At 39.3% G+C, this 17,599-nt stretch overlaps 1 protein-coding gene and 1 pseudogene across 3 annotated transcripts in view; both read left to right on the plus strand.

Annotated features, from left to right (window-relative positions):
- RARS2 (arginyl-tRNA synthetase 2, mitochondrial) overlaps positions 1-14,315 on the plus strand; it is an 80,162-nt gene extending 65,847 nt beyond the window's left edge. For 2 of the 3 annotated variants that reach the window (XM_059942062.1, XM_059942061.1), the window contains exons 9-19: positions 110-216; positions 3,873-3,968; positions 7,770-7,830; positions 9,043-9,119; positions 9,622-9,746; positions 10,346-10,413; positions 10,498-10,607; positions 11,061-11,156; positions 12,091-12,165; positions 13,547-13,610; positions 14,092-14,310. In XM_059942062.1, coding sequence (XP_059798045.1) covers positions 110-216; positions 3,873-3,968; positions 7,770-7,830; positions 9,043-9,119; positions 9,622-9,746; positions 10,346-10,413; positions 10,498-10,607; positions 11,061-11,156; positions 12,091-12,165; positions 13,547-13,610; positions 14,092-14,178 — 966 coding nt within the window. In that variant the 3' untranslated portion in view covers positions 14,179-14,310. Of the gene's footprint in view, positions 1-109; positions 217-3,872; positions 3,969-7,769; positions 7,831-9,042; positions 9,120-9,621; positions 9,747-10,345; positions 10,414-10,497; positions 10,608-11,060; positions 11,157-12,090; positions 12,166-13,546; positions 13,611-14,091 lie in introns of all 3 variants that reach the window. The other variant, XM_059942060.1, reaches the window with a different exon arrangement.
- On the plus strand, positions 275-1,929 carry LOC132376381 (Y-box-binding protein 1-like; annotated as a pseudogene).
- Positions 14,316-17,599: the final 3,284 nt, after the last annotated feature.

Here is a 17,599-nt window from a genome sequence, read left to right on the forward strand (position 1 = left end):
TTATTTTCCCCATCTGTCTGACAGACTGTAGAACATCGTATTTTGTCTTAGGGTAAGATAATAGGACACATGCGTAACTTTTTTTTCTTTTGTTTCCAAATCCTTTTAGCGTCTAGGAGTACACTTTGATGACTATTCAGGAGAATCATTTTATCGTGAAAAATCTCAAGAAGTCTTAAAGTTGCTGGACAGTAAAGGACTCCTACAGAAAACAATGTATGATCAGGTTACTATTCTTTAGAAAGTTATTCATTCTGCTTTGAAGTTGGTATTGATGTTTTCTCTCAGTAGGGACAGCAGAAGGTCGTGTGCAGCCTTCCTGGCATTTTTTACAGTGCTTTTTGCTCTTCAGAGTACTTTCCCACATGCTGTCTCTTGTTGCCGTCGCAAAATCCTGGTAAGCTTGGGAGAAAGAATATTATCTTGACGTTACATATGAGGAAACAAGCACAGAAAGTATAAGTGACCTGCCTAAGGTCACACAAGCTGATAATGGTATAACTGGAAGAGGGAAATATACCTCTTTGTACTCAACCCTGCCTTTTTAAAAAGATTCCATCCTGTTCCAAAAGGATTTAAAGCAGTTTATAAAAACAGGTGTACTGAGTTCGATGGGTAGCGGGAGCGGAGAGCGGCCCCCAGAGAGCCCCGAGCAGCCTCACCGCCGCCGCCGCCGGCCTGGTTGCCATCACAGCCGGGGAGGAGCCGCAGCCGTGAGCAGCGCGGTCGAGACCCGGCCGCCGCCCTCAGCGCTGCCGACACCGAGCCCGGCACGACGCGCAGCAGCGCAGGGGACGGTGGCCCGGGCAGCCTCACGTCGGCGGCGCCTGCCGGCGGGGACAAGAAACTCATCACATCGAAGGTTCTGGGAACATAAAATGGTTCAGTGTAAGAAACGGATATGGCTTCAGCAACAGGAACGACACCAAGGAAGATGTATGTGTACACCGGACTGCCGTAAAGAAGAAGAACCCGGGAAGTGCCTTCGCGGTGTAGGGGACGGAGAGACTGCGGAGCTCCCTGTCGCTGAAGGAGAAGAGGGTGCGGAGCAGCAGACGTTGCAGGCCCTGGGGGTCCAGCGCAAGGCGGTACACGTGCACCAGCCCGTAACCATCACAGCCACTGTCCGCGTTGCAGGGGTCCATCGCAAGGCGGTACACGTGCACCAGCCCGTAACCATCACAGCCACTGTCCGCGTTGCAGGGGTCCTCCAAGCCACCTCCAGCAGAATTACCGGAACAGCGAGAGTGGGGAAAAGACGGAGGGATCCGAGAGTGCCCCCGAAGGCCAGGCCCGACAGCGCCGGCCCTACCGCAGGCGCAGGCGCCCACCTTACTGCGTGCCGAGAGCCTATGGGCGTGCGGAGAGCCTATGGGCGTCGACCACAGCGGTCCACCGTCCTGTGTAGGGAGAGGTGATGGAGGGTGCTGACATCCAGGGTGCAGGAGAACAAGGTAGACCAGTGAGACAGAACGTGTATCGGGGTTATAGACCACCATTCCGCAGGGGCCCTCCTCGCCAAAGACAGAGCAGAGAGGACGGCAGTGAAGAAGATAAGGAAAATCAAGGAGATGAGACCCAAGGTCAGGTCAGCAGCCACCTCAACGTCGGTACCGCCGCAACTTCAATTACAGGCGCAGACGCCCAGAAAACCCTAAACCACAAAATGGTAAAGAGACAAAAGCAGCCGATCCACCAGCTGAGAATTCGTCCACTCCTGAGACTGAGCAGGGCGGGGCTGAGTAAATGCCGGCTTACCATCTCTACCATCATCCGGTTTCGTCATCCAACAAGAAGAAATGAATATGAAATTCCAGCAATAAGAAATGAACAGAAGATTGGAGCTAAAGACTAAAGTGCTTGCTTTTTGCCTGTTGACCGGATAACCAGAACTATCTGCGTTATCTATGCAGCATGGGGGTTTTATTATTTTTACCTAAAGACGTCTCTTTTGGTAATGACAAACGTGTTTTTAAAAAAAAAAAAAAAAAAAAAAAAAACCTGGATTTTCTCAATACACCTTTAAAGGTTTTTAAATTGTTTCATATCTGGTCGAGTTGAGATTTTTAAGAACCTCATTTTTAATTTATAATAAAAGTTTACAGCTTGATTTTTTCAAAAAGTCAACAAACTGCAAGCACCTGTTAATAAAGGTCTTAAATAAGTTTTTAAAAAAAGGTATACTACAACCCTAAGCTTTTGAAAGAGTAAAACGAGGAAATCAAGAAGCAGGGCAGAAAAAATAATAGGACGTCAGGGATGATATTAGTACATCGTGTAACACACACTGGGATTCTGCTTCTTTGCTTAAGGTAGATTTCTAATTTAGCTTTGAGCTTCCTGTCAGCCAAACAGAAATGGCACCATTCATAGGAGCCCAGCCATGTGTAACACAGAAGCAAACCAGTTACTTAGAAATGCCATTTTTCCAGATGGCCAGCAAACACATGAAAAGATTCTCAACATCACTAATTATTAGAGAAATGCAAATCAAAAGTACAACGACGTATCACCTGACACCCATCAGAATGACCATCATCAAAAAATCTACAAACAATAAATGCTGGGACGGGGTGTGGAGAAAGGGGAACCCTCATAAACTGTTGGTGGGAATGTAAATTGATACAGCCACTATGGAAAACAGTATGGAGGTTCCTTAAAAAACTAAAAATAGAACTACCATATGATCCAGCAATCCCACTACTGGGCATATACCCTGAGAAAACTATAATTCAAAAAAACACATGCACCCCAATGTTCATAGCAGCACTATTTACAATAGCCAGGACATGGAAGCAACCTAAATGTCCATCAACAGAGGAATGGATAAAGAAGACATGGTACATATATACAATGGAATATTACTCAGCCATAAAAAGGAATGAAATGGGGTCATTTGTAGAGATGTGGACAGACCTAGAGAATGTCATACAGAGTGAAGTAAGTCAGAAAGAGAAGAGCAAATATCGTATAATGTATATATGTGGAATCTAGAAAAATGGTATAGATGATCTTATTTGCAAAGTATAAATAGAGACACAGACGTAGAGAACAAATGTACGGATACCAAGGCGGGAAGGGGTGGGGAGGGAGGAATTGGGAGACTGAGATTGACACATATACATTATTGATGCTATGTATAAAGTAGACAACCGATGGGAACGTACTGTATATATAGCACAGGGAACGCCTACCTAAATGGGAGGGAAGTCCAAAAGGGAGGGGATATCTGCATGTGTATGGCTGATTCATTTTGTTGTGCAGTGGAGGCTAACACAACATTGTAAAGCAACCATAGTCCAATAAAAATTAATTTTTTAAAATGTGCCATTTTTCATAGTAACAAAGAGCTCGTCATCCTTATAAGAAAGACATGGAGAATGTGGCTCACGACATCCTCAGTAATGTCCTTAAGGAAAATTTTTAGATCGCCATATACAGATTCTAATTTTTCATCGGGCAGGAAAGACAGTAACAAAATTCTATGGTTTTATTACTCAAGGGTACTTTCTTGCATGTTAAAAATTAGCCCAATATTGAGTAACTTGGATTAGAAGAAGAACGTGATGTTTCATGGTTAAACTGAAGTTGATATCTCATTTTTCAACTAGTTATGTTAAAGACTTTAAGTACTTCATCCAGAGTACAGAATTTAAAAAGATAAGTAAATATTAATTACAAAATACCTACTCTTAATAGATTCATTCAAGGTCAGATTCCTTCTTATTTTTCTTCATTGTTGGTTATACCAGTTATTGCTGCTTAGGTAATAAAAATAGCTTCTGGTTTGCCAAAGATAATGTTATAGATACTATACTATTAATGGTTTTAATTCATTATGTTGTTTCAGAGTTACCTTTTTGCATTTCTAGAAAAGGCACAGCTGTAGTGGATCTGTCAGGGAATGGTGACCCCTCCTCAATTTGTACTGTAATGCGAAGTGATGGGACGTCTCTCTATGCAACCAGGTGTGTGTCTTGTGTGACCCTCATCATTAGAATGCATGACTTCACATTCTTTGTTCTAGGATTAATGCTAAGACAATCATTTTATTCTCAAAACTGTTACCAAATCCTGATTTCTAAAATCTTTTGTTCTCATCGCTCAAAATATTTTTATTGGATTTCTATTTATGGCCATTTATAGTTTCTGGAAAGGTTTAATATCATCGGAAAAGTAACTGAAAAACTGATTACAGTTAGTTAAACATCATAGGATTTCCACAGGTGAATACATTGTTCTACAAACTATAAAATTGAAGTACCTCATAGCCAACTATAAATATTTTATAATTGCATATTGACAGAAAATGTATACTAAAAGGTGCTCATGTTGGCTCAGTGGTATCCTCACTCTGTAAAGATCATCTTATGTGCATATAAGTACCAGTCCTCATTCAGACTGTGGTAAAATAGACCGAGGGAGAAGTAGGCCATGCCGCTTATATTTTTTCATCTGTCTCCATGACCAACCCCTGTGGAAAGGAGCAGTCTCTGTTAATCAGTAAGAACTGGGTTTATCAAGCACACTTACTTCTGGGACAAAGCTAATAGGAAGGAGAAGACAGGACCATAAAAAAGCCACACAGGCAAACATGGCCATACTCAAGCACTGCTAGCAAAAGGTTCTAGTGTCTCCCGGGCTAGAATTTTATGTTGGATCACAAACCACTTTTGTAGCATAGTTAATGATATTTTGTTGTTGTTGTTAACTACCATCATTTTTTCCCAAACAACTTTAAACAACCATCTGCCTCTCTTACTGTCCCTTAGAAAAATCATTCTTATTTTCTGTTACTTTTTGGCATTTCTCTTTATCAATTCCATACAATTGGAGTTAGGAAATGAGAAGACCCTGTATATTTAAGAGGTACATTTCTTTTTCTAGATACAAAAAAATATACAGTAGAAAATTTTTTTTGTGCCAGCTAATTATTGCTGGACAGATTAAATAAACCTTTGAGTAGTGGTTATAAGAAATGTGTTTACTCATGTAAGCAACAGGGAATTAAACTCATTATCTTGTAATAAACTATAGTGGAATATAATCTGCAAAAATACTGAATCACTGAAACTAACACAATATTGTAAGTCAACTATACTCAAATAAAAAAAAGAAATGTGTCTGCTCAGAATAGAGGCTCCATGTCATAAAGACTATAACTATCCTTATTAACTATCCTTATCTGGTATCTTTTTGGGGGCTATCATTAGGTCCAGATTTTTCTGTTTATTTACCTTAATACCTATACTTTCCCTTTTTTCTTTGGGAGAATCATCTTTTTGCCACTTGTTGAAATGTTTGATTTTTCACCTTGCTCTAACTGTAGTTGTTTCTGTCCTTTCAATGGGTTCCTTATAGAATACAGCTTTGTGTGTGGTTGTAAATTAAGGGAGTTGTTATAACAGACAAAGAAAAATGCAGGAGGATACTGACAAGAGCACAGGGTGAGGCTGGAGACCTGAATTTTTGTTCTGAGACCATGACCATCACTTAACCTCTCTGGGCCATGGTTCCCTACTTTGTGAAAAGAGAGACCTGAACTAAATGACCTGGCATTTCTTCCGGCTTTTTATTTTTTAATTTATTTATTTTATTTATATTTATTTTTGGCTGTGTTGGGTCTTCATTGCTGCGCGTGGGCTTTCTCTAGTTGCGGCGAGCGGGCACTACTCTTCGTTGCGGTGTGTGGGCTTCTCATTGCGGTGGCTTCTCCTGTTGTGGAGCACGGGCTCGAGGCACGCAGGCTTCAGTAGTTGTGGCTCACAGGCTCTAGAGCACAGGCTCGGTAGTTGTGGCTCGCGGGCTCTAGAGTGCAGGCTTCAGTAGTTGTGACACACGGGCTCAGTAGTTGTGGCTCACAGGCTCTAGAGTCAGGCTCAGTAGTTGTGGCGCATGGGCTTAGTTGCTCTGAGGCATGTAGGATCTTCCCGGGCCAGGGCTCGAAGCCGTATCCCCTGCATTGGCAGGCGGATTTTTAACCACTGTACCACCAGGGAAGCCCTCTCCGGCTTTCAAATTCAGGTTCTACAAACTCAACCTAGGACTTTTTCTTATATTCATCTCTTTTTCTTTGGATCAAAAAGTTTTTCTTTGTTTTGTGCTTGGCTCAAATCAAAAAATATAATGGGGGTGTATATTTGTGACTTTGTTTTTGGGATAATCTGTATCAGTGTTTTACAGCCTTTTTTTAAATTATAACCCTTCTCAGGAGCCTTTTTAGCCATATTTTTTATACTTGCCCATCCTCATGAAATTTTAACACCACAGATGTGTCTGTATGTATTGTACGCATATATGTGCTTTATACATAAATAGAGTAAGATTTTTTTGTCCCTCACGAGACAGTTTTTGCCTCCATTCTGAACACATGCTCTGGGGACTTCCCTGGTGGTCCAGGGGTTAAGACTCCACGCTTACAATGCAGGGGGCGTTTGCTCTGTTATATCAGGATCCTGAAGTAGGTACCAATGACATTTTGATGATCCCCAACATTTCAAAAGATCTAGGAACTTTAAAAATCCTCAAAATCCTCCCAGTGTCATGCATTGTTAAGCAAAAATAGCTTTAATTTTTTTTTCTTGCAGTTTTATTGAGATATAATTGGCATACAGCACTGTGTAAGGTGTATAATGATTTGACTTACATACGTCACGAAATGATTATCACAATAAGTTTAGTGAACAGCCATAGTTTCATATAGATAACAAAACTAAAGAAATAGAAAAAAATTTTTCTTGTGATGAGAACTCTTAGGGTTTACTCTCTTAACATTAACTTTCATATATAACATACAGCAGTGTTAATTCTATTTATCATTTTGTACTTTACATCCCTAGTACTTATTTATCTTACAACTGGGAGTTTGTACCTTTTGACCACCTTCATCCAATTCCCCCTCTCTCTATCCCTTGCCTCTGAAATTCTACAAATCCTATCTCTTTTTCTATGAGTTTGTTTGGTTTTGGATTATAATTGACCTACAACACTACGTTAGTGCCTGTTACACAACGTAGTGATTTGGTATTTCTGTATATTCAAAATGATCACCATGGTGAGTCTAGTTATGATATGTCACCATACAAAGATATTACATAGTTATTAACTATATTCTCCACAAGTTAATTAGCTCAAATTTTAAAATTCAATATTTAAATAATTTTCACCTAAAATTTTTCACTTAAAATTTTATAGTTTATGGTTTGTTTTTAAATATTCTGTACTGTGTGCAAACTGGGTATTTTGTCCTTAACCAGAGATAAGAGGTAAGTGGAATTTTTGTCAAAGGAATTTATGGTCTTTTTAAATGCTTTAGAAAGTATTGCTTTCGAATGATCCAAGACGTTGGAAGAGTAGCTAGAAGATACTATATCACCTATGTTTTAAATATGTTCTTTAAGAAAGTATATTGCAGAAAAGTGACAGGAAGGTAATTCTTTCCAGTAGAGGCTTAGTTAACAAATCATAAAACATTTACCTATAAACACCTTGCCTAGAGCTATTTAGTTATTATTACTACTTGTCCCAGAGCTTTTATTTATTTTTGATCTTTTCACAGCACTTTCATAATTCTTTTCCCAGAGCTGTTTTTGTTATTACTACTTTGTATCAAAGTATGGTACTGGGATTATATAAGCATGGGTACTATACCCGAGGCTTGGAATAACAGTAGTTCTTAATGAGAAAAGCCTCATTACTATTAAATAGGTAAAACAAATTATTACCCAGATCTGCTTAGTAACTCTTAATCTATGGCCGTTTTTTTTCAGAGATCTTGCAGCTGCTATAGATCGAATGGACAAGTATAATTTTGATAAAATGATTTATGTGGTAAGTAATCACAATAAAGAACAAAAGGTTATGATCCCTACTTCATGAAAACTGCAAAGATAGAAATTGAATGCCTTGTTGAAAAACTAGGCAAAAATAATTTTCTCAAACTATAGAAAGGATTCAATGTTAAGTGTATGTATGGTGGCAAACACTATGTTTAAAAAAAAAAAATCTTAAAAATGAAAAAGTTCACATTGCTTCATAGTAAAAAAAAACAAAAAAAAACAAAAATTACCCAAATGAATGGTTATGTGTAACAAATATGTACATGTCACTATAATGCATTTTTTTAAAATAACTTTCTATTTTAAATATTTTAGGACTCACAGAAGTTTCAAAATGGTAGAGTTTCCATGTAGCCTTCAGTCTTCTCCAAAGATAATATCTTACATAACCATGATACTTTGTCTATACCAGGAAACTAACATTGGTAGAGACCTTAGTTAAATTTCACCAGTTTTTACACACGCTTGTGTATGGGCATGGTGGATGGGGGTATGAAATTTTATCACGTGTAGATTCATGTAACCATCACCACATTCAGAATACAAAACTGTTCCATCACAAAACAGCCTCTCTTATAGCAACCACTTAATAATCATGCGTTCCTCCAACCCTAACCACTGGCAACCACTGCTCTGTTCTCCATCATACCGTTTTGTCACTTTGAGAATGTTATATAAATGGAACCACATTAGGTAACATTTTGAGGTTGGCTGTTTTCACTCAGCATAATGAATGCCCTTGAGATCCACCCAAACTATTGCATGTGTCAATAGTTTGTTCCTTTTATGCTGAGTAATATTCTAGTCTCCTCTTCCCTTCCTTTCTCTGTGTGTGCAACCTCCCTTTCCCCGAAGGAAAAAAAAAGTTGCTATTAAATATCTTTTTAGAGCTTAGCTTTGGCCTTCTTGGAGATAAAGGTCATAACAGCTGAGAGAGGAGGAATTTAGATAGAATACTCAGAAGGTTAAATTTCATATTCCCTCCTGACTCAGTGGAGTGCTGCAGCTCTTACTTCCTTCTGTTTTAGAGGACTCACCTTAGACCTTCTTCTGGTGGCATCCGCTTTGTGTGCTTATTTAAAACATATCCACTGACAGTGACTCTAGTCTGTCAAAACTCAAACATTTTAATTTGATTTATGTCCAACCTATTGTAGATTAACTTATCAGTGTTCTTTTATTTTAAATACATTTTTTTCTCAAGACAGATAAAGGGCAAAAAAAGCATTTTCAGCAAGTGTTCCAAATGCTGCAGATCATGGGATACGACTGGGCAGAAAGGTACCGTACTGTCTGCATGGTTCTTAATTGCCTGCTCAAGATTAAAGTTTTGCTAGGTCAGCCATGTCCAAAAATGTAGCAAATTGTTAAAGATTTTCATTCAAACTTCACTTCTTTGTTTCAAGATGTTAGTGTTAGATGTTAGAAAAAACAGATTTGTTCTTTGTGCTAATTTTTGTCCTGGTTATATTAATTTCTAGCTTATAAACATTTAATAAATGGTTTTATTAGATATCGCTCAGTGGCTTGATTTTCAAAATTCTTAATTCCCATCTCCTTTTTTTCATAAAGGCAACTAGTAATTTAATCATATGCTAGTGATTATGAAATGAAGCTGTGTGTTTAACATCTTCTGTGGCATACGTCACAGCATATTTCAATTTATTAATTTTTTAAAACCTCTCTATGAGAGTTGAAGTTAAGACTATTCTCTATAAGGGTATTGTTATATTCTTTGATCACCAGCTCCTTTTCAGTGAACTAAGTGCCTGCTCCATTTTAGGTGCCAGCACGTGCCCTTTGGGGTAGTGCAGGGAATGAAGACGCGAAGAGGAGACGTTACTTTTCTGGAAGATGTTCTAAATGAGATTCGATTGAGGATGCTACAGAACATGGCTTCTGTTAAGAGTGAATTCATTTTTTTGTTGTTACAGGCATAACTTACGTGCACTTTTATGTTTTGCTGGACTCCTGTGCAGTGTGATGTATTATGACCATCCCTCCATTGAACTTTCATAAACCTTGGCACAAATAGCTTTGCTAATTCAAGGTGCCAGCACTTCTAGACTTGCTGCTGGGCTGTTACTCAGTTTAGTAATGGGAATCGATACACCCTGAGCCTCTTTTCCTGGGCAGCTCTAGCATTGTCACCCCACGGTTGGAGTGCCTGCGCAGAGTTCCTGTGTTCCATAATCAGAAGCAAGTCCCAAGTCCTTATGGCTTTGTTTAACCTTCACCTTTGGAAGAATAAGTACCAGCTCTATCTAATGTCTTACAAGGGATATTTGTAAGAAAAATAAATTCGTGTTTCTTCCCTTTTAACAAAGGCTTGAAAACATCATTATCAAAGTTAAATCAGCCCACATTAGGACAGTTAATTGCCTGCTGTACACCTGTTTATTCTTGATGCTGTCAGCATATGGTTTTGTCAGGTTTTATCTCCACTTTAGTCCCGGATTCTGTACAGTTTCATGCAAGGTTAAAGGAGCTGCCTTTGTCTATTTTAGCTACCAGAGAGCTGGAGAACCCCCAGGAGACAGCAGAGAGGGTGGGGCTCGCAGCCCTCATCATTCAGGTCTGTGAAGACTGCTTCCCGGGAGAGCCTTTTATTTGGTACTAGGACAAATCCCAGCGCTGAAGATTTCCTCTGTCATTTTAGGACTTCAGAGGTTTCCTGTTATCTGACTATCAGTTCAGCTGGGATCGTGTTTTCCAGAGTCGCGGGGACACGGGAGTCTTCCTGCAGTACACACACGCCCGCCTCCACAGGTGAGAAGGGCCTGCAGGGAAACACTGGGCTGCTCTGTCCTTCCCAGGGTGGGGTCTGGATGGAGTGATTCCGAGACCAAAGGCCCTGTTTTCTGGGCTTCTCCGACATCTCACATTCAAAACTAGTTGAAGTACAGTGGACCTCTTATTATGTTTGGATCTTGTGGGGTTTTTTAAACATTTATGTATTGCACACCTATGAAACGGAATGCTTTTATGTATATTACCTTATTTAGTACTCAGAATAACCCTGCCAAAGAGTATACTCTGTTTTCAGATGAAGAAACAGATTTAGGAAAAACTGAGGCATTGGGTCAAATGATGGTAGCTTCTGAGTCTAGGACTATATTAAGGAAAGCAAGACTGTGCGTTATGAGGTGATGTTCATCACTTGCAACTGAGTCCTAGGATGACTTGTTTAATCCTTTGTTGTGTTTAAACTTGTGATAACAGTTTGGAAGAGACTTTTGGATGCGGTTATCTAAATGACTTCAACACTGCTTGCTTACAAGAGCCACAGTCTGTTTCCATTCTCCAGCATCTTCTCAGGTACAGTTTCCTAACATTATCAAGTCTGCTTCTGCTCCATGAAATGACTGTTGTAGTTTGCTGACCACTGGAATCAACAGGCCAGTGACTGTAGACAGCGCTTTTCCAAAGGTGTGACCAAAAAGTGATTGCCTGCCCTTTGGGAGCAGACAGAGGGCATGCTCACGGCTAATCCTTGGGCTTAAAAAATATTATCACCATTGAATTAGCCCAGGTGTCTAACACCCTTTAGGTCATGGTGTGAGAACGTAAAGCCTGGTAAAAGCATAACCTTTTAGTGTAGAAACGATCATCTTCTCACCCTCTGTGATAAGTGAAGGAAGATCCCTGCCTTTGTGCACCGTCCCTGAGACCATAAGCCCTTCATTTGCCTCTTGGTTTCAGTTCAGCTTCAAATACACTGGGCAAGAGACCATACTTCTGAGCTCTCATGAGCATTATCCGTGAAGCCAGACTTGTCAGGAGAGACTGATGAATATCTGGAAGGGATATGGAGGGTTAACAACAAGCCCTATTTCTCTGATTGCCACACAGTGGTCAGTGGTTCTTTCCTGGGATGAGGGGTTAGTTTACTAACATTTGGCTAATTTGTGAGGAAAAATAAGCCAACCTGGTTTTCTTGGCAGTGAGTAGACTCCTGTTTGCTAGATTATGTTCCTAAGCATGGCTAGAGGCTTCGTACATTTAACAGCCATGATTTGAGTCCTTGCTTTGGGCTAGGCCTATGGGATCTCAAGGTGATTTAGAAAGTACCTGCCATCAAGGAACTTGTAAGAAAGAAAGATGTGCCTTTACCTTCAAATTTACGCAAGGTCTTTTTTCATATATCTTCTACCATTAATGATATCAAGTCAACCTTACATCGTAGATCTTAGCTTAGTGTAATATGCACCCAGCCTTCCCCTGCCAACCACTCCTGTCATCTTTCTTTTAGGTTCGATGAGGTGCTTTATAGGTCAGCCCAAGACCTTCAACCCAGGCACATTGTCAGTTACCTTCTAACTCTAAGGTATGTTATAAACTTGCTATTTTGGGGTATTAAAAGACATTTGATATGACAAAGGACCTTTCTTTCATCTAAAGGTCTCCTATAGACAAATCCATTGGCCTAAAAAATTATATGCTTTAAGTTACAGGAATTCTTGCTTCATCTTTGCAAATTAGCAGTTAATGTTCATTCATTCATTCATTCATTCATCCAGTGACTGAAGGTCTGGTCACTGGAGTCTAGTGAACAGGAACCTATAGGTACATCATGGGTGGTCACAGTACAGCACGTGTTAGGATAGATTGGACATGAGGGGCAATGTTAGGGCACTTAGCCCAGCCTTGAGGGCTCAGAGAAGGCTTCTCAGAGGAGAGGAGTAGATGTTAGTCAGGAGAAGCAAGGGGGCAGAGAAGGAGAGAAAAGCCCCGAGTTGAGCAAGAACATGATACATTAAAAGAACTTCTGGGAGAATGAGTATGTTGTGTACTAAGGCATTCTGACTTATTTTCAGGGCAGTGGGGTTCATAAAAAGGTTTTAAGCAGAGGCACAGAAAAGTCAGTCTGATAGAGGGTAGAGAATGAATTGGAAAGCGAGTAGATGACGCTTGGATAGAAATTTCATGGTGGCTGTTTTAGAAAGTTTGAATAGAGGTTGAGTTTTATAGCAACAGTTGTATCTTCTCATAAAGCTATTTAAGAAAAGAAGTATTTGCTTTTACTCAAGATTTACTGAAATCAGAGATTTATTGGGACTTTTTTCTTGAATATGCTTTTTACCTTTCTTCCCCAGATTTATAGATTTTTTTTCCTTTAATTTCCACTTAGACATGTAGAGATGAAGAAGCCAGAAAGTCTTATTAAATGTCACTTAATCATTGAAACTAATGTCATAAGCATCATTTCTCTGGCACTGTTCTTCTTGCTGCCATAACCTAAATAGAAAAAATATTTTAAAGAAGAGTGGCCAGTGTATGCAGAGTGGATTGATAACTAGTCTTACCCCACCTCCTCCCAGTACAGAAGGAGACAGGCCAGACCATGTTATACATTTCATCTTGAGGGATGCCTAAATAAGGGAAAACTAATTATTAGAAAAGAATCCCCTATACTTGTAAAACTAACAATAAAATCATAATCTTAAGAACAATGAAACTGTAATCATAATACCACCTGGTATTAGTAGAACCAGGACCAAAAATCTAAAACCGGAGTTTAGTGTTTTTCACTTTGCCAGTTATTGAAAAGCAGTGAATTCAGCCTCAACTTCCCAACTTTGGAAATATCCTTTAGTGGCTCTCGGCTTTGATTTCTCTAAGTTGAGGGAGTAAGATTAGATATCAAGCTTATATGTTACACAGGAAATTAGCTGGTCCTAATCATGATTATTCTCTTCCTGTTTCAGTCATCTTGCAGCGGTGGCACACAAAACACTACACATAAAAAGCAGTCCTCCTGAAGTGGCCGGGGTATGTTATGTTGAGTTTTGCTGTGTAATGTAATCTCTAGCATCCTCAGACTTATTACTGAGTCAGTCTTGTAAATGTTTCTAAAATAGCATCCTGTTGTTCAACTACAGCAGTGTACTTATACACTCAAGGTAATAATTAGAATTGGGCTGTAACAATCAATGTTACTTTCCAACATACTTGTCCATGAAACACCTTTTCCTACATCAAGTGATAGGGTGATTAGTTCCCCTTATCTGAAGCTATACTTTATGGTGTTACTGTTACTCCCACTCCGCAACCCTTGGGTACCAGTCTTACTATAACAAATTCTAGGAATTTGTCTTCCTTTGCCTACAGGAAACCCTAGGGCACTTGGAGATACTGTTCTACTTTAAATTAGAAAAAAGTTAGAATTATTTCTAAAAGCAATTTTATCTATTCACTTACAGTTAGCCTGTTACTGAACTGACCTTGAATCATTCTTGAATTTATTTTGTAGGCCAGACTTCATCTTTTCAGAGCTGCCCGCTCAGTCCTAGCCAACGGAATGAAACTTCTTGGAATAACACCTGTATGTAGGATGTAATTTCTAATTAAAATTGCTTTTAAAATACTAAATGAATTCTAGTTATCTATTCTTACATGCCTTGCTATTTAGAATAGAATTGAAACTAATATTCTGTGTCAGAATCTATATTTTATTGTCTATATTTTATTAAGTGATTTATCAACTTATTAAATCTTTATCTTTTAAAAAAATCATCTGAGTTTCCTCATGGTCAATAAGTACTAAACAGACTTTTGTTAAACTAAGTTAAATCTTTTTAAAGTCATTGTGGTCTACCGGAGACAAAGGATTAGAGTTTAAACTCTGGCTTGAGGGTTTTTTTTTCTTTTTTAATTGGAGTATAGTTGATTTACAATATTACATTAGTTTCAGGTGTACAACATAGTGATTCAATATTTTTATAAATTAAACTCCATTTAAAGTTATTACAAAGCAATGGCTATATTTTCCTGTGCTGTGCAATGTATCTTTCTTATTTTATACATAGTAGTTTGTATCTCTTAAGCCCCTACCCCTATCTTGCTCCTCCCCCCTTCCCACTCCCCACTGGTAACCACTAGTTTATTCTCTACAGCTGTCAGTCTGTTTTGTTATATTCATTTGTTTGTTTTATTTCTTAGATTCCACATATAAGGGATAACGGAGTATTTGTCTTTCTCTGACTTATTTCACTAAGCATAATCTCTAGGCCCATCCACGTTGTTGGGAATGGCAAAATTTCATTCTTTTTATGGCTAATATTCATGTATATACACCACATCTTCTGTTGATGGACACTAGGTTACTTCCATATTTTTGCTATTGTAAACAGTGCTGCTATGAACATTGGGGTGCATGTATCTTTTTGAATTAGTGTTTTTGTTTTCTTCAGATATATACCCAGGAGTGGAATTGCTGGGTCATATGGTAGTTCTATTTTTAGTTTTTTGAGGCGCCTCCACACTGTTTTCCAAAGTGGCTGCACCCATTTACATTCCCACCAACAGTGGGAGTAAAAGTCCCCTACTGTGTCTGTGCGCAAATGTGCACACTCCTCGTGAGCAGTGTCCAGGCTTCCCACAGCCCTCCTGTCCCACCAGCCCTCAGACCAGCCAGGGGGCTGCCTTCCCTGTGCCGGACCCAGGGCTGGGGTGCCCAATATGTGGCTTGAACTGCTCACTTCCAGGGAGGATCTCCACCCGTGTGATCTCCCTTTTTCTGAGTCCCCTCCCTGGGGCACAAGTCCCAACCTGCTCACTTCTCTTCCCTTCCTACCCGATTCTGTGTGGATCTTTCTTACAGCCTTGGCTATACAGGAGTCTTTCTGCCAGTTTCCAGTTAGTTTTCAGTGAGACTGTTCCACATGTAGATATAGATAGATAGATAGGATTTTTTTTTTTTAGTTTTTAAATAATTTTTTATTGAAGTATAGTTGATTTACAATGTTGTGTTAATTTCTGCTATACAGTGAAGTGATTTGGTTATACATATTCTTTTTCATATTCTTTTCCACTTATGGTTCATCACAGGATATTGAATATAGTTCCCTGTGTTATACAGTAGGACCTTGTTGTTTATCCATCCTATGTATAATAGTTTGCGTCTACTAATCCCAGACTCCCATTCCTTCCCTACCTTGGCAACCACAAGTCTGTTCTCTATGTCTGTGAGTCTGTTTCTGTTTCGTAGATATGTTCATCTGTGTCATATTTTAGATTCCACATATAAGAGGTATCATAAGGTATGTCTTTCTCTTTCTGACTTACTTTGCTTAGAATGATAATCTCTAGGTCCATCCATGTTGCTGCAAATGGCATTATTTCATTCTTTTTTTTAATGGCTGAGTAATAGTGCATTGTTTATATATTCCACATCTTAATCCATTCATCTGTCGATGGACATTTAGGCTGTTTCCATGTCTTGGCTATTGTGAATAGTGCTGCTATGAACATACAGGTCCATATATCATTTTTTTTTTTTTTTAATTTATTTTTGGCTGTGTTGGATCTTCATTTCTGGGCGAGGGCTTTCTCTAGTTGTGGCGAGCGGGGGCCACTCTTCATCGCGGTGCGCGGGCCTTTCACTGTCGCGGCCTCTCTTGTTGCGGAGCACAGGCTCCAGACACGCAGGCTCAGTAGTTGTGGCTCACAGGCCCAGTTGCTCCGCGGCATGTGGGATCCTCCCAGACCAGGGCTCAAACCCGTGTCCCCTGCATTGGCAGGCAGATTCTCAACCACTGTGCCACCAGGGAAGCCCCATATTATCTTTTTGAATTATAGTTTTGTCTGGTTATATGCCCAGGAGTGGGATTGCTGGATCATATGGCAATTCTATTTTTAGGTTTTTGAGGAACCTCCATACTGTTCTCCATAGTGGCTGCACCAATTTACATTCCCACCAACAGTGCAAAGAGGGTTCCCTTTTCTCCACACCCTCTCCAGCATTTGTTATTTGTAGACTTTTTAATGATGGCCGTTCTGGTGTGAGGTGGTACCTCATTGTAGTTTTGATTTGCATTTCTCCAATAATTAGCAATGATGAGCATCTTCTCACCACATGTAGATATATTTTTGATGTGTTCATGGGGGGAGGTGAGTTCCACTTCCTCCTACTCTGCCATCCTATCTCCTCTGCCTTGACATTTCTTACAGTGCCATTCATCCAAAAACTCTTCTTGTAACTGAGATTATGTGTTTCCATGTTTTAAAATTGATGAGGAAGAAAAATCTCAATTTTCTTAGAATTATGACTGTTCTTAATAAATTTCAGGAGCACAAAATTGAGCTTTTTTGTCAATACAGCTGACAACTACTCCCAGAGAACAGGTCTCATACTTTTCATGGCTGTATACAGGTAACTCTTACCAGACTATGTGAACTGGGGCATTGAACACATTTGAATAACAAGGAATTACTTTACAGATATCGAATTAGGATCTTTGTAAAAATTAGTCCATTAAACCACATTTGAAATGGAGTTTCTCAAACAGTTTCATGTATCTGCGTATTGGTAAGTATATTTTGTGTGACCTGCTTTAGGAAACATGAGTAGGATGTGATCTGTTTGATGGTTACAGCTATCCTCACCTGAGAATTTCCATTCAGATCTGTTATAATTTATTCTAACTATTGCTACTAGAAATCTTCTGAATACCACCAATGACAATCTAATTTTATGCATAGAGAAGCAAATTAGCATGAACTAAAGCTTCTTTAGTTGAATGAGCATACTTTTATATTGGCAAGTATGGTATACCTTCTTAATCCTAGAAAAGACTCCAATTTTAAGTGAATTATCTTCCAGATTGTTTATTTTCTACTTAAAGTATCATCAGTATTTCCTTAGCACAAATCAGCCATGGAATAAAAAGTTGGGACATGTTTTACACATCCAATATCTCCCTCCCCTTCTTTGAACAAACATTCCCCTTCCCAGATCTGTGGTAGCTTCTTTAGTATTT

This window comes from Balaenoptera ricei, chromosome 12 (genome assembly GCF_028023285.1).
Source record: "Balaenoptera ricei isolate mBalRic1 chromosome 12, mBalRic1.hap2, whole genome shotgun sequence".
NCBI lineage: Eukaryota > Metazoa > Chordata > Mammalia > Artiodactyla > Balaenopteridae > Balaenoptera > Balaenoptera ricei.